The 22098-nt window shown below is 48.8% G+C and overlaps 1 protein-coding gene across 4 annotated transcripts in view; it reads left to right on the top strand.

Annotated features, from left to right (window-relative positions):
- Window positions 1–21388, top strand: part of PEBP4 (phosphatidylethanolamine binding protein 4) — a 224048-nt gene extending 202660 nt beyond the window's left edge. For all 4 annotated transcript variants that reach the window (XM_084615328.1, XM_084615326.1, XM_084615327.1 and 1 more), the window contains exon 7: window positions 19849–21388. In XM_084615328.1, coding sequence (XP_084471454.1) covers window positions 19849–19940 — 92 coding nt within the window. In that variant the 3' untranslated portion in view covers window positions 19941–21388. The remainder of the gene's footprint in view (window positions 1–19848) is intronic.
- The last annotated feature ends 710 nt before the right edge of the window (window positions 21389–22098 follow it).

The following is a 22098-nucleotide window of genomic DNA, read 5'->3' as shown; positions in this document are numbered from 1 at the left end:
TACGAGAAGCACTGGCAACAAACAACATCCACGTGCAGAGCCAGAGCCATGTCTGTCTCAGAAAGTTGTGCAAACAAGTGCCTTGCGAGCAATGAGAGAATAGGGGTCAGGTGCATCTAGCAAATGATGCTGTGCTTCCCTGCCCTACCCATGCAATTAGTATTGTTATTATGTATTATTTGTGTTAGGCACCTAGGTGTCCCAGCTAGGGACCAGGATGCACTAGACACTGTACAAACGCAGAAGAAAAAGATGGGTGCTGCTCCCAATGAGTTTACATGGCATGAGCCTCTTCAGCCTCCTCGGGCCCTGGCTACAGGGGGGGAAGTTTACAAATCCTCCGCACCACGTGATGTGGGGGAAGGCATAAAAGCACCTAGATCGATCAGATCAGTAATTCTCGACCCTAGTAATACTGTAACTCTCTAGTTTCAACACGGCCTATGAGCGCACAGAAGTTCTTGATAACACGAAGGAGTGCACGAATGCACCTAGCATTCAGCATACAGTCTGTAGCTACACGTAATTGCAACATTCCCACCCAGTGGTCTCCTGTGGTTCAGGGGTGACTGGATCCAGTATTTTGGATCGGCCCTTAAAGACCCTGTGGCCAGCTGCAAAGTTCAAACCTTGACCCAGTTCTGAATTTTCCCAAATCTGAGGGCCAGATCTGCAACTGGTGTAAATCAAGGTAGCACTAATGAAGTCAGCAGGGCTACTCCAATGTACAGCAGTCATGGATCTGACCTTTGTGAGATAATTAGACTCTGGTGGGGTTGCTTCAGGGCCATCTTTATCCGTGGTAAATGCTACTGCTGTTCCTCATAGTATGAAAGTCTTTAATTTTGAACATTACATCAGAGGTGCTTATAAAAATAATGTTTTATCATGTTTTCAATAGAAACTATTACTGCAAAGCCAGAACAACAAGCATATTAAATGTAGAATCCATTGTGGAAAAAAATCAATTAATAGCATATCATTGACTAACGTATTTAACAAATGCCTATATTAACCAATATCTCATATCCTGGATTAAGCTATAAAGCAATAGGCAGGCACAGTAGTCTAAGAGAAAGCTAATTTATTAAAGCAAACAATTCAAAAATACCCAGTTGAGTTTGCCCATATCTAGCCAGCTTCTTAAATCCATCCCAAATATATACACTCATGGACAACAGGTTGACCTGGATATGAGTCTTTGCTTATAAACTCCCATGTTGTACCAGCAAGGAAGAATCCAGTTCTGTAAGTAGATTTACAGTGGATGGCTCTGATATGCTTCTCTATCTATCACCATACATACCCATCTATTTATCTGTCTTATATCATATCTTAAATGGCCCCATTCACCTTAGTATATAAATCCATGGAACACCCCAATCCATCTGAATGAAGGTTACTCTGAGACTTCGTTCTGATATATTAATATATCCAAAGTATTTTGGCTTAAACCATACTGGCAAACACATAGACATTTCTGTCACTAATACAGATGGGCTTAGGTCACAAAACTGAGAACCAGATCTAGGGTTTTCAGCCCTCTCAAAGTTTGGGTGGGTTGGGAAGGTTCATGTGTTGAGTTAAGGGCTTCGTCCACTGTAGAAAGAGTGATCAGCTATGAAATCTGGATTTGGACCAGGGCAAGTTTGGATGCAGGGTTTTGGTTCAGGCTCCACTGCTAGTCACTCCATGCACCAAACCTCTTCTAAAGGCCCGGCACAGTAGGAGTGGGAGTTATTTTGCATACCCCAGCCAGCACTGTCTTCAGGAGACAGAAGATGCAGATTTCAGAGTAGCAGCCGTGTTAGTCTGTATTTGCAAAAAGAAAAGGAGGACTTGTGGCACCTTAGAGACTAACAAATTTATTTGAGCATTCGCTTTCGTGAGCTACAGCTCACTTCATCGGATGCATACAGTGGAAAATATAGTGGGGAAGATTTTATATACACAGAGAACATGAAACAATGGGTGTTACCATACAGACTGCAAGAAGAGTGATCAGGAAAGGTGAGCTATTCCCAGCAGGAGAGCGGGGGTGGGGAGGGGAACCTTTTGTAGTGATAATCAAGGTGGGCCATTTCCAGCAGTTGACAAGGACAGTAGGAGGGGAAATAAACAAGGGGAAATAGATTTACTTTGTGTAATGACACATCCACTCCCAGTCTTTATTCAAGCCTAAATTAATTGTTTCCAGTTTGCAAATTAATTCCAATTCAGCAGTCTCTCGTTGGAGTCTGTTTTTGAATTTTTTTTGTTGAAGAATTGCCACTTTTAGGTCTGTAATCGAGTGACCAAAGAGATTGAAGTGTTCTCCGACTGGTTTATGAATGTTATAATTCTTGACATCTGATTTGTGTCCATTTATTCTTTTACGTAGAGACTGTCCAGTTTGCCCAATGTACGTGGCAGAGGGGCATTGCTGGCACATGATGGCATATATCACATTGGTGGATGCGCAGGTGAATGAGCCTCTGATAGTGTGGCTGATGTGATTAGGCCCTATGATGGTGTCCCCTGAATAGATATGTGGACACAGTTGGCAACGGGCTTTGTTGCAAGGATAGGTTCCTGGGTTAGTGGTTCTGTTGTGTGGTATGTGGTTGCTGGTGAGTATTTGCTTCAGGTTGGGGGGCTGTCTGTAAGCAAGGGCTGGCCTGTCTCCCAAGATCTGTGAGAGTGATGGGTCGTCCTTCAGAATAGGTTGTAGATCCTTGATGATGCGTTGGAGAGGTTTTAGTTGGGGACTGAAGGTGACGGCTCGTGGCGTTCTGTTATTTTCTTTGTTGGGCCTGTCCTGTAGTAGGTGACTTCTGGGTACTCTTCTGGCTCTATCAATCTGTTTCTTCACTTCAGCAGGTGGATATTGTAGTTGTAAGAATGCTTGATGGAGATCTTGTAGGTATTTTTCTCTGTCTGAGGGGTTGGAGCAAATGCGGTTGTATCGTAGAGCTTGGCTGTAGACGATGGATCGTGTGGTGTGGTCTGGGTGAAAGCTGGAGGCATGTAGGTAGGAATAGCGGTCAGTAGGTTTCCGGTATAGGGTGGTGTTTATGTGACCATCGCTTATTAGTACCGTAGTGTCCAGGAAGTGGATCTCTTGTGTGGACTGGTCCAGGCTGAGGTTAATGGTGGGATGGAAATTGTTGAAATCATGGTGGAATTCCTCAAGGGCTTCTTTTCCATGGGTCCAGATGATGAAGATGTCATCAATGTAGCGCAAGTAGAGTAGGGGCATTAGGGGACGAGAGCTGAGGAAGCGTTGTTCTAAGTCAGCCATAAAAATGTTGGCATACTGTGGGGCCATGCGGGTACCCATAGCAGTGCCGCTGATTTGAAGGTATACTTTGTCCCCAAATGTGAAATAGTTCTGGGTGAGGACAAAGTCACAAAGTTCAGCCACCAGGTTAGCCGTGACATTATCGGGGATAGTGTTCTTGACGGCTTGTAGTCCATCTTTGTGTGGAATGTTGGTGTAGAGGGCTTCTACATGCATAGAGGCCAGGATGGTGTTTTCAGGAAGGATCGCCGATGGATTGTAGTTTCCTCAGGAAGTCAGTAGTGTCTCGAAGATAGCTGGGAGTGCTGGTAGCGTAGGGCCTGAGGAGGGAGACTACGTAGCCAGACAATCCTGCTGTCAGGGTGCCAATGCCTGAGATGATGGGGTGTCCAGGATTTCCAGTTTTATGGATCTTGGGTAGCAGACAGAATACCCCGGTCGGGGTTCTAGGGGTGTGTCTGTGTGGATTTGTTCTTATGCTTTTTCATGGAGTTTCTTGAACAAATGGTGTCGTTTCTTTTGGTAACCCTCAGTGGTATCAGAGGGTAATGGCTTGTAGAAAGTGGTGTTGGAGAGCTGCCTAGCAGCCTCTTGTTCATATTCCGACCTATTCATGATGATGATAGCAGAAGATGCAGAGAATCTTGGCAAGTAATTAAACATAGTAATCCTGGATCCTCTCTAATTAACAAAGAGGAAAGCTTGGGACCTGCACAGCCCCAGAATGATGTTCTGTGATTATGTGACAATTGATTTCTAATTATTCCATATGCAGATGATTTCTCTCCTTAATCCTGTCTCTTCCTAACTCCTCACACACTAGATCCAGCTATTAGCAACATTCACTAAATTCCCCCTCGATGGATCAGAGAACTTTATCTGAGTCATTCATCTTGAAGATAATTGGCCACTTACGCTGTAAAGACACTTCATTTCAACAAGTATTTTGTGGAGCATGCTCCACTTTGTAACACATGCAGGGTTCTACCATTCAATTACACGGTGGTGTGGCTGCACTACGGCAGGGTGGATCATGTAATATCATCTCGGGGCCGGAGGGCCTAAGCAGCAGCAATGACTTCGCCCTGGTGATGGGAAAGGTAAGTTGGGAGACCTAATCAAAGAGCTTTCTGCCACAGACAGCTGCTGATCAGATAAAAGGGCTGCGTGACTTCACTGGGAGTTGTAGGTGTTCCGCACCTCTGAAAATCAGTCTGCTTAAGTAGTTGACTTAACTGTGGATTTCGGTGCCTAATTTTTGGCAGCCGAGTTTGAAAATTTTGGCCTAAGGGCATGTCTACACGCCCCAAAACAAAAAACAAAACAAAAAAAACCCCACAGCAGTGAGTCTCAGAGCCTGGGTCAATTGACTCAGGCTTGTGCTGCGGGGCTAAATAGCAGCGTACGTGAAAACCTGGCAAGATGGGTGGGTCTCAGAGCCTGAGCTCCAGCTCACGCCAAACAGCTACACTGCTATTTTTAGCCCCGTAGCACAAGCCCCGCGAGCCTGAGTCAGTCGACCCATTCTCTGAGGTCCCCCTACTCCCTCAGTGCCGACGTACCTTTAGTGACTTGTCCAGGAGGACAGAACACTCCAACCTCTTAACTTGACATGAGGAAGTGACCCCGTAACAGAACCCAGGAGCCCTAGAACGCCCTGCCCTGTGTTCTATCTACTAGACAAGGCACCCGCTCTATAGCAGATGTCCCCTGGGACACAGAAAGCGCTCTACCCCTGAGGCGCTCACCATGTACGCAATAGTTAGAACATCACAATGTACCAAAAGATCAGTGGCTAATTCCGAGGCTCTGTAACTCACGTTTCAGATTACACTCCACTGGAACTCGATGCAAAATGTGTCACTCCCGGGTGCAAGATTTTTCACTTAAGCTACCTTTCATCCTACTGTTGCATGGTCTGTTGTCTGCTGGCTGTTAGAACTGCTTGGGCTGTGTCCAAAAGACCTGTAATATATTAGTATATCTTGTCACTGGACTCTCTGATACATTAGCATCTCAATTTGTCCAACAGCTATGCTGTGCTCTGTATTGCAACTGTCACAGTAGAGGGTCCGTTACTTAAATAGTTGGTGGAAGGTTATTTTTAACCTCTTTCCTACTGACTCACATACCTTGTGTGTCCAACAGTTGCTGCTGGATCTAACAAGCACCCCTCAGGGGCCTGTCCATTTGAACCCCCATGGACAATTGTTAGTGGGGCAGAAGTCCTAAATGCATCCAAACAAAGGGCCAGATTCTGTCATGACAGGGGTTTTACACCAATGTAACCCCATTGACTTCAATGACATTAATACTGATTTACAGCACAGCATCAAATCCTCCGTTGTTTAATACTTTTTGCAAATCTTTTCCATCTCTTACACTGAAACCCAAAGTCAATAAGCGGAAAATTGCAAATATATGTTCTACAGCACATTAAACTTATATTAAAGCTCTGACGTCAGTTAACAGAAGCCAGGAAATGGAAATGGAAAGCTATTCTCCAGGGCTCAGACCACCCCACTCTTCCTAAGAATTGCCGGGTAAGAGCCACACCAGATCACCCATTGCTCTAATACTGAAGCCCACCAGGAGTTAAGATCAGCCTTAGCTTTCAGTTTTCCATCTAGTCTTGCTTTAAACCAGATCCTCCTTGTCATTTTAATATAATATTTTTGTTGACTTAATAGAGCCCCATGTATCATATTGAATAAACATGAATTGCCAATATATTCCATCTGTTCATTGCTGTCAGAATTAGTAGAAGGATGGGATACTTAATCAAAGTGCCTTCTACTTGCAGACTGTTCATGATCAGATAGAAAGCTACATGCAGAGAACTGCTTGTAAGACTCATCAGTAAGATGAAGCAGATTGGTATCCACACTTTCTTTCATCCAGTTATGGAAGAAACGATGTGCAAATAGTTTCCATGATATCAGTATTCAAGGGAAACTGACAAACATACTGTAGAAAAACCCAAGGCCATCTAGGAATTCAGTACTGTCACTCCTGCCATGTGCTTAGCCACTCGCAAGTTCAGGACAACAAGGGGGATAGAAGTCAGAGCCTCTTGCACCAAAAGCGTACATCTCCTGCCACGTTAGCTAAATAAGAATCTTCATTAGTTGTTAGCAATATAGGATCTATGAAACACAGGGAAGCAGTTCTTGCTGCATCCAGTAGATGGCAATGGTACTTTTATCTAATTATCAAAGATATTTCCAAAGCACCTAGCATGCACTCAAATAGCAAAGTGGTAAGCACTGGATAGCCAGATAGATAATCTGCTTAGACCAGTGGTTCTCAACCAGGGGTACTCCTGGAGCTACGCAGAGGTCCTCTTGAGGATACATCAACTCATCGAGATATTTGCCTAGTTTTACAACAGGTTACAGAAAAAGGTCTAGCGAAGTCAGTACAAACTAAAATTTCATACAGACTCTGAGTTGTTTATATTGGCTCTATATACTAGACACTGAAATTTAAGTATAGTATTTATATTCCAATTGATTTATTTTATAATTATATGGTAACAATGAGAACGTCAGCATTTTTTCAGTTATAGTGAGCTGGGACACTTTTGTAGTTTTATGTCTAATTTTGTAAGCAAGTAGTTTTGAAGTGAGGTGAAACTTGTGGGTAGGCAAGACAAATCAGACTCCTGAAAAGGGTACAGTAGCCTGGAAAGGTTGAGAGCCACTGATGTAGATTATAGACTCTATGCAGCACAATCCATTAGAATACATATTTTAAATTCCTTATCCTTGTTACTAATAATCCCAGAGATCATTCATTTAGATCCTATTTTATTGATCCGACAAAGGGAAATACTTGAACTGTACAGTCAGGAGAAGAAAAGTCTCTCAGGTTGCAGCCAACACTGAGATGATACAAGAAAACACTGCTTTTAGGCATAAACAGTTCTTTGACTTTTCATCTGTTTGGAACATAAAAAGAGAACCTAGCCATTGGCTTAAACAGCATGGCATGTGGATGAGCTCAGATTATTACAACTGAAGCACTTTAAAGCTCTAATGTATTAATCTATTAACGGCTTGTTTAGTTTTTGCAGTTGGGCTGATGGGAACAGTGAAACAGGGTTAGTCAGCTTCCTCTTCTATTTCTATTAATTTTCACATCTCTGTGTACTAGCACAATACTGTTGGATCAGGGCTTCTAAATTGAAATTCCCTCCTAAAATGGGTCCACTGAAAATGAATGTAAAAGATTATGAAAACATTTCTCTTCCCATTAGCCATTGATAAAACTTTCACCTCCCCCACACACAGCCACCTTGCATCTTGAGCATAAAATAAGCAGGCAGTGCCCTTTTAATAAAACAGAGGCCTGACATCTTAATGGCAAGCCATTTGCTCCACATAGACCCAGAGGGGCTCAGACCTCCAGAAGAGGGCACTAAACTGCGACCTATGTATGTTTTTTCCTCCTTGTTCAGATCAATGGAAAATAGAAAGGAACAAAATTAAAATAGCAAAAGATAAAAGTAAAATAAATCCTATTGTTTCCCCTCCCTGGATGGGCAGTTAGAGAAGTTTACAGTTATACATAAGAATAGCAGCTACTGGCCAGAAGACAGATGCCAAGATAGCTGGCTGAGAAGTGGCCTAGATATATCCTCCAGTATGCGGGTAGGTAAGCAAATGGATCTGTCAGTCATGTGCCTGGCAACCCTTACTAATGATAATTTGCATGAGCATAGCACCATTCACGCAGAGATCAGAAAGCTCTTTACAAAGAGAAATTAAGTCTTGCAGCACAGTATCATGATCACCATTTCTCAGGTGGGGAAACTGAGGCACTGACAGAGTTACGTGACTTGCCAAGGTCACCCAGCAAGTTGGTGGCAGAGCTGGAGATAGACCCCAGAAGTCCTTTCAGTTTGTCCCTGGTCCCCCCACCATTAAACTCCACAACCTGCCTGGTGCCACAAACAGATTGGTCTGCTCCCTGAAGCTCTCACGACTGCCATCTCCTGGTGAGGCAACTGACCAGATCCCTTTGAGCTGCTGCCTTGCCAACAAAATCCCATGCGTGAGGAGAGCATCCATCTCACATGCAGCCACAGGCTGGCGCGCAGTTGTGACAGACAAGTCACTGCACTCCCTGTCCCAACATGAAAGTTATCCTGGGTCGTTTAAATGCCTGGGCATGACTCCATCGATACAGGCTGTATGGACCCAATCCTCCTAAACAAATAAAGCCACCGTGTGGAAGGCTTCTCACAGCTTTAAAAATCCCAGCTTGGGGCCTCACACAGACTTCCATGTGCCAAATCTTGAGGAAGTGTAAAGCGGTGTAGCTTTGGCTCCAGTGAAGCTATGCCATAATACACTAGCTGAGGGATGATGCCCCATGTTTCTTACTGAAGATGGAAATACTGGGAGTTCACAGTCTAGGAGGTACATCAGGAATGTTGCTATGCGAAAGCCTTTCTCTCTCACTGGAAGCTCTCTCCAGCTTCACCCCGAGCTGAAAGGGTTACATCTATTTCATTTTCACTGATTAACGATAATGTTTGTGGTCTGTAAAATGTCAAACACACTCACCTAATCCACAACTTGGTCTGGCTTCGAACTGTTTATTTAATATCTTCTCTGATGTACAAATAGAGGGAAACTCCCTCTCTGCACTGGGGAATTTAGTGATCCAGTGAAACCAGTAAGCTGACAAGTAAACTCAGCCCCGGGACTGTGTTGCTAAAACCAGCGCTTGACTTCGAGGGTATCTGGTGCTGCTGCTTTCACTCTGTGTCACGATCACAACTCACCCAGGCATCTCCTTCAAAATGGTGGCTGGCACAGGAGGCCAGAAGCGCAAGAGTCCAATTGCTGGGCTTATCGTACGTTTGTGTGCAGGCCTGTATGTATACACTAGGACCTCCCTTATTCACACAGCTAACTGGCAGGCAAGACGGAGCTGGATTGAGAGCCTGAATCTGGATTCAAACAGCCTCCTGTTCCTGGTGCGTTTGGCCCTGGAGCTGTAGTTCAGGCCCCACGCTAGAGCACCGTGCAGGTTGACAAGTGAGGTTGATGTTGAGTCTTTCATTATGCCACCACATGGGGCACTAGCAAGGAGCTCCCGGGTCATTTAGTCACAGAGTCTAAAAAATGACCCGAGAGCTCCTTGTATCTGCTATTACCTTCTGCTGAGCAATGGAGGAAAATCCTGGAGTTGAGTGGGTTTTATGGATTAGCAAACTGAGAATTTGCAAGCTCCCGCTGTGTTTTGTAAAATAAGGGAGAAGCCCACAGCTGCCGAAACGATTGCAGTTAACGAGGGGACAAAGTCTCAGTCCTTTACTCAGAGATTACTCAACCCTTACTCTTTAGGCAATACCTAAATACAACATGTTTGTACAGTGTGGCCCCTCTGTGGCTGGTCCACAGATGAGAGCTGCCTGCTACTGTTCCCAGGGCATGAGTGATTTAGTTCAAGTGGCAAGAATCTGTGCTTTGCTGCTTTTCGTCTGCATTCAAATCCCATTAACAGTTTCGGGGGGCGGGATGTAAGGTTCCTACACCATGTATGAGAAAGGGATTGCTGCATTTCAGCCTGTGAGGTTTTTTTGGATTATTTAATGGCTGGTGTGTGAGTTGTCCCTTTACAGGGGGAAACTCACCTGTTCTAATTCTATGTGTTAGGGAGGGGGTATAATATTCTCTCTGATCACAGAGGGTGTGTATCACAGCAGTGTGATCACTCAGGATTGCAGTGATTATCTGTGATGGGCCCTGTTTGCACTGGGAAGCCGTGTGAGGTTCTTACTGGAGGGGATATGTCTGGAGTGGTTTGCATTCGTCATATGTAATGTGAGTTGACATGATCAGCAGCTGAGAGGGAAGTAAATGGAAAATCTGGATTATTAGACAGCAGTTTGCTTGGTGGTGGGTGGATGGACACAGCCCCTTTGCTCTCTGTGTGGTGCATGCCATGGCTGAATTGTAGGACACAATGCTAGAAAGTGGTGAGTGGAAATAAGGTGTACATTTTTAATGATCAGAGAAGTTAACCATTTGATCAATTTACCGACGGTCGTGGTGGATTCTCCATTGCTGACAATTTTTAAATCACGATTGGATGCTTTTCTAAAGGACCTGCTCTAGGAATTATTTGGGCCAGGTCTCTGGCCTATTATAAGGCAAGTCAGACTAGATGATCACAGTGGATCCTTCTGGCCTTGGAATCTGTGAGTGCCATTAATGTCCAGGGAAGCTGAGGGTGTTCAACACCTTGTAGGATCAGCTCCCTTATTTTCCCAGAACCACATATTTCTTCTTCCTCGTCAGGCCTTTTATTCACACAGTGCTAGACCTCTAGGCCTCATAACTGCACTTACTCTGTTAGGGACGAATCATGCAAGGTGCTGCATGCCCTCGACGTCCGTGGTCAGGGTGTTGAGGGTGCTTTTAGTAGCGGGAATTCGGCACCCTGCCTAACCAGTTCCTTAGTAGACCATATTATGGGAGATGCTCTGTTTTGCGGCCTTCACCCACAATTTTAAGGAAGCTTGGGAGGGTGGTGATTCTAGGGATTTTCGGTGTTTCCTGACCTAGAAGGAATTCTTAGGCAGCTGTGTCCCTTATTGGTGAGTGTGTGCATCTATTGTGAGTGGGATTTTCACAAGCACTCCATGCTGGCTATGCCCTTTGCAGTCACTCCTAAAACATGAACAGATTCCCACTAGCGCACATGTGAAAAAACTCAGATTTTCACAAGTGTTCACCACGCTACCCCTTGGAGGAATTGCCCCAGAAGGGAACATTGCAGAGAAACAGCAGATGTGAGTACCCAGAGGGCAGCTTTCCCCCACGGGGCCCAGCGACCTGTCTCAGGTATGCTGTCAAAGCGCCATGCTCTTTGGGGGATATTTCTTTCGCCAAGTGCTAGATTCACATCGGGGCTGTGCCAGTGACTCACAGGACGACATTGTGCAAGGCACTCCTTGGGGCTCAGTTCCACCCACCTGGAAAATCAGGTAGACCCAGGACCTGGATGAGAAGCAGAGGCTACGTCCCAGCCAGGCCACTCTGGGATAAATAACTCCGCCACAGCACCTGCACCGGAGCACAGCCTCCTGTGGGTTAAAATTCCACAGGGGGACCCCGAGCTTTTGGTCTCTTGGCAAAGCCTCAGTAGAGAATAAAGACATTAAGGAGCTAGGCAGGTATAAAAGCTGCTTAATAACACTAATAATCATCATCTTAACTCTCCTGGGGCACCACGTGGCAGAGCTATGGTAGTGTCCCACCTCCCCCTAAGGCCTTGTCTACATGGCAGTCCAGACAGCATGAGTCTGAACTACGTCTAAACAGGGTGCTCTCGAGCAGAGCGCTGCCGACGCTGGGCCCAGTCCAGACCTGCTGAAGTCAACCAGAGTCTTTTGATTGACTTTGGATCTGGCCCCTGTGCAGGACAGATGGGAAAGAACCACATTACAAGCTGCTGTCTCAGCCTGTGCCCTAGACCCTCTTCTGGCAAACACAGTTAGAGTGCGAGCGTGGGGACAGCAGTCATGGCCTCCCCGGTTACCAGCTGGAGCTGTAAATTGGAAGCTGCCCTGACTGTACTGAATGACCGAAGGTTTCCCCCGGGCAGCGAGCGAGGAGACCTAGTTCATGTCTGGCAAGCAGCTTCTTGCCCAGACTGCCGAGCCCTCAAAAAGATGGGTCACCTCTGGACATGTTTCTAGGGTGTAGTAGGAATAGTTTTGTGATTAAAGTACAGGCCAGGGGTTGTCCAGCACTCTGAGTCCCATTCCTGACTCTGCCTCCAACTCTTTCTGAGACCTTGGGTGAGTCATTTAACCTCTCTGCTTCAGTTTCCTGTCTGTAAAATGGAAGTAATGCCAACTGGGAAGAGGTGTTTTGAAGCCAAGTAATGAGCACTTTGAGCTCCGGGAATGGGAGGTGCTGTAAAAGCACTGAGTATCATAAGGAAGTCCAGGAGCCTTGCACAGAAACCCAGACAGTGCAGAGAACTGCAGCAAGACTTCAAGAGCAGACCACTCCTCAGCAACTCTAGTTCCATAGAAGGTGGAACAAGCCCACAAACTGCAGTTGCGGCCCCTAAATCTTACGGAGCTAGCCCTGATTCCTCCAAGCCTCCGGATTCAGTCCTCACAATTGTCCCAATCCCATCCCTCCAGCCAAAGGACAGCAGCTGCAGCAAAAGGGAAAGGAACAAAAATCCCTACAAGCCAGCTCCTTCAAAGAGCTGAGCAGCAAGCAGTGGAGTTCCTCAAAACCCTTCCAAAGTTTTCACCAAACTTCTCAGCTAACTTCCCAGTCGGAATTGCCACTCGGCAGATATTCCCTGCAAGTAATTGAACCGGTGCTGCAAATCCAGCACTTTTCAGCTGCTTTATCCAAAGTGTAGAAGTCTCTGGGTGTTATTTAATGGTAAAAAGGACTCCCGCCTACCTCTGCTGGGACATCATTAATCTTTGCAGAAAAGCATCAGGTCTCCTATCACTGAGAACGTACCCGGTGATGAGGCAGATAAATTACAGAACGCAAACTGCCCTCTGAGCTCTGCTGACATCAGGATGGAGTTTGATTCCCACTTCCTGCAATGGTGCCGGCGCATTGCACGTGAGACCTTCCATCAATGGCTAGAGAGAACTCACCTCCAGACCCTACGATCCAGGATTCGTAGTGGCTGGTTCCCCCCTGCCCAACTTACACCAGGTACGTCGCTGACTTCAGCAGAGTCAGTCCAGATTTACACCAGGATTCCATAAGAACAGAACCAGGCACATTCAGATTTTCAGGAGGCCAGTCAGCCTGTGAGCTGCTTGGTCCTTAAGAGCACATGGGAGACCTTATGTTCTGGTTGCAGCATCAGTCTGGAGCAAATAGAGAACAACTTGCTCTGCTCACTAGCTCCCCTAGTGGGCAGTGATGGATCAGGAACGGGATGGGCAGGAGTGGTGCTGTGAAAGTTCATTTAAAATAACCCAGTCCAGTGAGAGAAAGCACTGTCTAGCAGTTAGGTCAGTGAAGCAGGCATCTGGCCCAGCAGCCCCAATTCCCAGTTCTGCCAGTGTGAGCATGGGCAAGTTGCTTCCACTCCCTCGTGCCTCAGTTTCTCCATCTGTACAACGGGGATAATGGGGCTGTTGTGAGAGGGAGTGTTTGTGGAGTGTTCTCAGCTCCTCGGACTGCAGCAAGCACTCAGATAAGGGTGAAACCCTATGATATAATCCTCCAGGAAATGAGCTTGAAAATGGACCAAAGGAAGCATGAAACCTCTTACTGTTCTGGAGGGAAGGGGGTCATGGCCCTTCTGACCCCCCCACCCCCGATCCCAAGCTGTTCTCTCTCCTACCCTTGGCTGTTAATCAAGAGCTCTGGTGAATCACCAGCACCAAGCATTAGTGAATCAATTAGGCCATTTGGTGTCAGAGCAACAGAGTGGTTCAGGAACTGTCATATATTTGCAGAAAGAAATCACTCTGCGGGCTGAGGGGTGGAGGAGTGAGGCCGTTTCACTTGGCTCCCATTATCATATAATCTCTTCAGTTTAGCCAGCCAGCGTGGGGGTTAGCGGGGCAAGGCTGGGGCTGTTTTACTCTAGCTGCAGATAGTCTTGCTAGGCTCAAATATTTTAAAAATTCCAAACCAAACCCAAAAAACCATCCTGGAAAGTCCCATTCTGGACACTCCAGGGCTAGGGGTCACCTCAGGCATGGCAGGCAACTTGGCCCCTGGGATTAGGGGTGTGTGTGTGGAGGGGGAGTTCTTCAGCATGTGGGGCTGGGGGGACACATCATAGGCATCTGGGGTTAGGGGGTGTCTCAGGCATGCAGGGTTTGAGGGGCATCTTGGCCCCCTGAGGCTGGTGCTGTCTCGAACACCCACGACTGCGGTCATCCTAGGCACCGTGTGGGGTGAGGGTGTCTTGGGTAGCAAGGGTCAGGGAAATCCCAGGTTTGATTTCTGTTCTCAAAGCTATGATGTCAGCATGTGAGAGCCATTTGCAGACCCGGGCACACCTCTGCTTTCTGACCACTGAGATCTGTTACCCATCAGGCAGACAGTATGTGGTCAAAGAGCTGTTTCTCCAGACTTTTAGCCACTCAGCTCATTGCTGGGCAAGGTGGGATATACACGGTGCTTTCCCCAAGGACATGAGCCTCACAGGTAGGAAAAAGAAAAGGAGTACTTGTGGCACCTTAGAGACTAACAAATTTATTTGAGCATAAGCTTTCGTGAGCTACAGCTCACTTCATCGGATGCATTCAGTGGAAAATACAGTGGGGAGATTTATATACATAGAGTATTGTATCATAAAAGGATTTCCTTTTATCAGCTTTCAATTGGTTATATTACAGTGTCATTGAAAGTCCCTTTGCTGTAGTATTATGAGGAATGATAGGTAGGAGCCCCTGATTTACCTTCTCTACACCACTTATTACTTAGATTGCAAGGTCGCGGCAGCAGGCACCAGCTTCTTGTTCTGTGTTTGTACAATGCCTAGCACAGGGGGGTCCTGGTCCGTGACTGGGGCTCCTCGGTGCTGTCTCAGTACAAATAATTAATGGTCATAATAATATTTTGTTTGCCTCGATGATGATGATGTATTATTTGTACTGCAGGGGGGTCTAGAGGCCAGCCCGCCATTGTGCTTGGTGCTGTACAAACGTATCACAGAGACAATCCCTGCTCTGAAGAGCTTCCATGTCTCTTTTCATTTCTCTCCTCTCAAAACTAAACAGTGCCAGACTTTGCAATCTCTCTTCAGACAGAGCGGGCAGGAACTAACAGTGTCTTAGAGCCTGAGGCTAGCCATGTCGGACAGGGGGTGATTTTTTTACTGACATAGTTATAGTAGCCCAAGTCCTCGTGTAGATGCAGTTACACTGCTACAAAGGTAATTTATACCAGTATAGGTTCTTCCCCTTCCCATAGGGAAAAACTATTCTGGGATATACCACCTTTATCCAGATGTAACTGTGTACACGCTAGGCTGGTCTGCTTTAACGATGCCAGTGTAGTTAAAGCAGTACAACTTTCTAGTGTAGACAAGGCCTGAACTCCCCTCTGCCCCCTGGAGGGGGTCCCTGCGGGTCAGGAGCTAGGCAGATTGGTGGTAGAAGCTGGCGCTGATGCTGCCTGTGAGTAAACAGTCTCCGTGCCCTTCAATCCAGCCCCTTTTGCCCGCGCTACCCTCCTATGCACATACAGATAAAAGGAAAGCAAGGCCAGTGGGGATCTCGGCCGCAGCACATGGGAATGTCAGCGTGCAGCACAGCTTGTTCTCAGATTCACAGCCAGCCTCTTCTCTGCAGCACGTACGGACGTGCCAGGCTCCTAGGCCTCTGCAACAAGCCAAACACAGGATCGGTTCCCATTTACACACAGGCTCGCTTCCCCCAGAGAGAAGGCCCCATTGTGGGGCAGCACAGGGAAAGCTGACTGAACTAGCATTGCATGCAGTGTGCCCCTCTACGCCCCGTCAAGGCGGTGACCCACGCGTTCCGTGATCAACACTTCCTCAAGCCTCGCCTAAATCCGACGGTCTCATGGAAAAAAGAAGGCTCTGACAGTAGAACAGGGGCTTTTTTGCTCTTGCCCAGCTGCGGAACCGCAAAGCACTAAACTGCACGGTCCCTTCTCTAAGGCACTGACTCAACCGGAGTCGGTGGCCGCGTCTGAGTCCTCCTACCGCTTGTGGCAGGAAAGGGGAGGGGCCTGAGTCAGGATGCGTTTCCCCCCCCGCTCACTCGCTCTGGGCCGGAGCCATTGTCTGAGAGGCACACGATGAAGTAATACCACTTAGCTCAGCTGTTTTGCAAAAGCACCAGGGATGGGTGGCGTGAGATTTGAATTCAGCGAAGTGATGCCATCCTAACCCAGCGTCAGGGAGGTGCACAAGGGGGTCAGGGCTCCTAATAGACAGCAGGCTTCAGCTGGACCGAGGCCCAGCGCCATCTCGGTTTGTTGCAGTGATATTTTTTCATTGCTTTAATTCAGAGTATCTCAGTACCTGGGTCAGGGGTTGCCACATCAGGCACACGCATGCAACTCGATATGGCTGGCGTGTGCATTTCTGGCCTGTTGTCAGCAGAGGCGTCACGTTGTAGAGCAGGGTGAGGACGGTCCGTCTTTGTGAAATGGATTTTGATCCCCTCGTTCACACTGAATAGCCCTTCGCTCCTCCAGCAGCTCCACCGACTGCAGGCCGGTGGAGCCAGCTGCTGTTCAGCACGAGGGAGGGGAAGCTCTGGCTGTGATGAGACGAGACCGGGAATACCGTGTCCATGCTCAGGCACCAAAGGAGGAGTCCAACGAGCGAGAGGGGGTGCAAAGGTGCACCATGAAGTGGGTGAAGGGGACTAAGGAATTGAGTTGTGAGAAAGGATTAAAAGAGCTAAGGGCCAGATCACAAGCCCAGCTCCACGGGTGCCACTCTAACTCCTCAGGGGAGTCGCTTCAGGCTGGGTCATGCCTAACACGAAATTCCCTGGAGAGAGGGTGGGAATTCTCCGGTGTAAATGGGAATGGGCTAAATTGGCAATGGAACAAGTGCTAATCTAAATTCTACAAGATTCTACCAGGGCATAATTCCATCCCTTAGGGGCGGGATATTTTTACCAACCTAGTTATGCCAGTAAAGGCCCTACTACTGACACAGTTATACTGGTATAAGGTGCTTTATACTGTAGAGTAAGCTTTGCTTTGCCAAACTGGATTAAGCTACACTCACATAAGCACCTTTCTACCAGTATAACTGTGCCCACACTAGGGGGGTTTGCCACTTTAACTGTAGTTACACAAGACGGAAGGAACTTGACCACCCCCACGTGAGGTAGGGCACTGCTTTTGTCCCCACTGTGCAGACAGAGAACTGAGTAGTTTAGTGACTTGCCCAAAGTCAGAGAGAAAATCTGTAGCAGAGCAGGGGAATCAAACCCAGGTTGCCAGAGTTGCAGGCGAGTGACCACTCTTCCTCCCCACAAGCCTACCTTTGCAGAACACCTCTCAGACAAGGGTGCTCCCCTAAGGGCAGGTGACATTGCCAGCCCTTGTTACACTCCTCAGAGTGTGGGCACCTGGGCACATCCCAAAGATGGGGACATCTGGCCTCCCATGTTTTGTCATTAGCTTCAGTGGGAGAAGAGTACCCGCTGGCCCAGCAAGGTGCCACTTTCTCCCCTAGCTTTGGCCTAGGAGACGCTCCCCGTGCTGAGATCCCTGCCCAACTCTCAGGCCCAGGGGGACAGGGAAGGCCATGTAACACGTCACACCCTGTTTAATACCCCTCCCAGCCTCTCTGAGTGCAGCTATAACATCAGCCACCCAGGAGGGTCAGAGGGAAGATGACTCCATCCTATTTCGGAGCCTACAGGGATGAATCTCTGCCCACTACAGGAGAGATCACGATGGGACCTGTATGTGTCTGTCTGGTGCCTCCTCCCCATATAGGAGTCTCCAGCAAGAGATAGGGAAATCCCTGCCACCTCTGCACTGTCCCCCGCCCTCCGGCCAGGGAGAAGGGCATCCCTGCCACCCGCGCCCAAGGGAAGAACGCACTCAGTCAGGCCAGGGGTGTCCCACCGCCCCCAGGCGTGGAAGGAATGCCCTCTCCCCACCCCCAGGCAGGGCGCTGTCAGTTCCTCCATGTACACACCGGTCAGCGTCGCATCCACAAGCTGCTGGTCACAGCCCTGCTGGGGCTGCGAGCGGTTTCACTTCTCGTTTCTGAGGAAAATCACTCCCGTCCTGATTCCTGTGTGAGCCAGGTCATTCCCTCTGGCCAGCCACGTTGACCCCGGCTTAGGGGGACAGGAGTCACTGCCTGCATCGGCCCCTGCTTGGCCCAGCCCGGGGCAATATGGCTTAGATTTTCCCAGAATGCACTGGGCAACCGGGCAGGTGCTTCACCTCCCCTGGGTCTATCTGGCAGAGATGGGGTCCAAGCCTATGTGTGGTGGGGAGATCAGAAAGGAAGGACCAAGAAGCTCTCAAAATACCCCAGAGGCTTTTCAGCCAAGATGCACAGTGTGCTGCGGGGGTTAATGGCACTGCCTGTTGAATGCAGCCCCCAGTCTCATTCAAGGGAATGGGGCCTGGGAAGCTCCCTCGTCCTCCCCAACAGGCTGCATCTCGGCTCAGTGGCTGGGGATTTCCACAGTATCTCGGGGTGGGCTTGTGGGAAGCCGTGGGAAGGTCTGCTCCAAAGGTCATCAGGAAGCAGAAGGGGGCGGGAGGGGGAGGAAGATGAAAGGAACAAACAGCATTTACAATAAACAAAACCCAAGAGTGACTGTAGCGGCCCGGAAAAATGCACGAGAGCATCAGACCTTTTCTGGCACAGGTTTGGAGCAGGGCTCAGGGAAGCTTTGGGGTCACCTAAGCATGCTGGTGTGTGCCACGGTCCGGGAGAGGCTGCGTCTCGCTGGCAGTCTCTCTCTCTCTGGCTCTGCCTCTCTCTCTCTCTCCTGACAGGATGTGGTCTGTGTCATGCAGGTCAGAAAAATAAACAGCAAATCTCTGTGCCCCACGTTAGAACAAGCCTGTCCTGGATCTCCCTGCGCAGCCGGCACAGAGGAGAATCACACCTGCTCTCTGCAGGCTGGCCTGCCCCATTTGGTGCTTGCAGCAGCTGACGCAGCCGCGGAATGCGTGTCAAATGCACTGAGCCAGATCCTCAGCTGGTGTAAACGGGCACCGCTCCATTGAAGTCCATGCTGAGGAGCTGTCTCTTCACGCCCAGGAGCTTTCCACAGTGTTACCCTAGCTGCGCACAAGGCTTGTCACCACTCAGCCCACACTGGTCCAGTGTGAATCCTCACCACGCTAGGGTGGACTGGAAACGCAGGAGGTGCGGTTCCTCCCCCCAGCACAATCCCATAGGTGCTCCAGCCCACCTTTCCGTGACCAGTCTGGACGACGGTCCCTTACACTCTATGTCCCGTGGGGCAGCGGTCTGGAAAGTCCCTTACCTTCATGCTCCGTGCCGGTCATTGTAGCAAGCATTCCCTCCTGTGAGATCAATGTGTGCCGGTGCAAACTACCAGCTCAGAGGAGCTGAAACAGAAATGACAAAGGTGAGGAGAGCTAGGGGCTAAGAAATGACTGGGCCTCTCTCCCCTCGAGCCTACCTCTCCAGGTCAGGGCTGGAGCAGCTGGAATTTGCACTGGCAGGCCAAGCACCCTGTGCCAGGCCCGTTCCGGGGCTGGACGGTGACCATTGATACCCAGGATTACGGTCGAGTGGGAAACTCATTAGTGGAGAGGAGGAAGAAAGGGGACAAGTGAAAACGCCGGCAGACAGAACAGTGACCAACTCAGGAGCTGCTTTGAGGCTTTCAGTGGGTGGCCCCAATAGCCAAGTGAGAGACTGTGGGCTCAGAGGGCCCGTTCTGCCCTTGGTTGATTGCCCTGGAGCTCCAGATGGCAGGCCCCAGTGCTGAATGTATGCCCAGCCCCATTACAAGCATGAACATCTCTCTCTTTCCGGTGCCTGCAGTTGAAACTGCTGGCCAGAACAGCCCTCAGAGCTTGACTTTCGCTCCCACCTTTTTGGTCTCTTTCCAGGTTCCTGGCCAATGGAGCATTTCATTGAGCAGTTTCGGCTCGGATCCCCCGTGGCTTCGACCCAGTTCCTCACTCAACATCACAGTGACTAGAGGCAGCATCGCCATCTGAGGCCAGCCCCAGAGCTTCCCCTCGGAAGAGTGTCGCTCCTCTTGGCTTTGAGTTGTTTGCATTTCTCTGTCGAATCGTGAGGCTCTGAAAAATGTCACACTCAGCCTCTGCCCTCTAGAAAGTGAATTCTACGAATGCTTATACCCATTCCGTTATTTCCTCATCTCCTTCCATTCAGTACCCCAGTCACTGCTGGGGCCAGCCCGGTGCCCTGCACTGGAGCAAGTCATATTTCCTCCACGATTCACAGTGCTCAGCTTTTGACCCTGGTGCCCCACCAATGCCACCATAGAGGTGCAAACACGCCCCCTTCACCTGAGTGCACTGCAGCTAGAACCCTGCTGGTTTGTCGAGGCCCTTTGTGATGGGCTTTATCTAGCAGCGTGCGGGCAGTCTGCAGAGGTGAAGTGGTATTTTGCACTTCCTGAAGCTGTCTTGGAGCCTGAGTTATCCCTCCAGTGATGCAGGTGCCAGCACAGGGCCCTGAGGAAGCAGCTTTCACCTTTCCTATTCAGGGGCTGCAGGGGCCAGTGCAACTTTGGGCTCGAGGGTATTGCCTGGGAGTTATGCCTGCCCTCTGGCCCCTTTGCACCAGCCTTGCCTTTGACATGCTAAGACTGTCCTCGCCCATATAGCTAGAAACCCACCCTTACCCCAAAAACCCAGCTGGGATTTTCTCAGCTAGGGTATGTCCCTCTGGTTTCAGCCTGGTGTAAAGTTTCACAGCTGGCTTGCACAGCAGCAGCCACCAAAGCCGCCATTCTCGTGGTGCCGCGGGTATTAGAGAGAGATGCTGAGTCTCTTGAAAAGACCAGTGGCCTCCAGTCTGGCCTCAGCGTGGCGGTGAGCAGAGAGAGGGTCATCAGTTTGGAGAGCCTGATTCTGGTCTCACTTGCAGCCATCTAAAGCAGGAGAGGACCCAGTCAAACCAATGGAATTACACCAGTGTGAGTGAGAGCAGGATCGAGCATAGACACACACACACACACACCCCCGGGCTGTAGCAGGAGCCTTTCCAACGGCTGTCCTGAAGACGGGCCTTCGCAGTGACCATCCAGGTTTAACCGTTCCTCGAGTCCCATGCTCTGTGGTCACCCTCCATTTCCCCAAGCAAGCGTAGTGAACTCAGCACAGCTGTGTACCAGATGTTGTGTCTAGTACTGAAGTGACAAAGAAACGGTCAGAGCTGGGTCCCTCTGGCTCTGTCACTGACAGGCTCTAAGCTGTGTGGTTTGGGAATCCCACTGGGACAGAGTAGCCGGATCCGGCCCTCCAACTTGTCTCTTCCTTTCTGGCCTAGGCTCAGTGTAGCATTTCCTGCCTCTGTGTGTGGGAGTGGGGTTTTGTTTGGTTTTGTTTTGTCTGTGCTTTTTTTTTTCTTTAATACCTGTTCCTTATTGCAGCAATCAGAATAAAACGTGCCACTGAACATCGTTCGCGTTAACATTTACCCTGTGGGGTCTCTTTCCCACGGGATCCGCCTGTGCATTTCTAAAGCAGCCAGCACTCTAGTATTGAGGCACCAATACAGGCCCAGCACTCAGTTGTGTCAGAGGGAGTGTGATCTAGTGGTTGGAGCTGTGGGTAGGAATTGGCTGTCCTGGGTTCTATTCCTAGCTCGAAGAGGGAGTGTGATGTAGTGATTAGAGGTGGAGATAGGAATCAGGACTCTTGGATTCTACTTCTTTCTCCACCACTGACTCACTCGCTGGATGACTCAGTTTGCCTCTCTGCACCTCAGTGTCCCCATCTGAAAAACTGAGGCGAGTGACGCTGACCTACCCCCCAAGGAGGTCATGGAGCTTAGCGAGGTTGTAAAGCAATTGGAGAACAACATATGAAAGACAGAATTTCTCCCAGGATGTTTTCACAGCTCTGGGTTGGGTTGGAGGGAAATGCCGTTGAGTTCAGGGCAGGTATAAAAAGGTAAGGATGAGATTAGCAGACAGATTTGCAAGAGAGCTCAGCATGTCAGGTACATGTTGGATGCTGAGTTCTGTTGAAACTCTGGCTCTTATGTAGGAGCCTAAATGAGTGCTGAGATTTACCACAAACCTGGTTCCGGTAGTAGGCGCTGAGCACTTGGAAACCTCTGTTGAATATCTGCTCCATAATAGCACATACAGTGCCCTACATTGC

Source organism: Lepidochelys olivacea, assembly GCF_965140295.1.
Source record: "Lepidochelys olivacea isolate rLepOli2 genome assembly, chromosome: 26".
NCBI lineage: Eukaryota > Metazoa > Chordata > Testudines > Cheloniidae > Lepidochelys > Lepidochelys olivacea.
The sequence above is the reverse complement of the archived record's forward strand: the minus strand, read 5'-3'. Positions and strand labels throughout refer to the sequence as shown.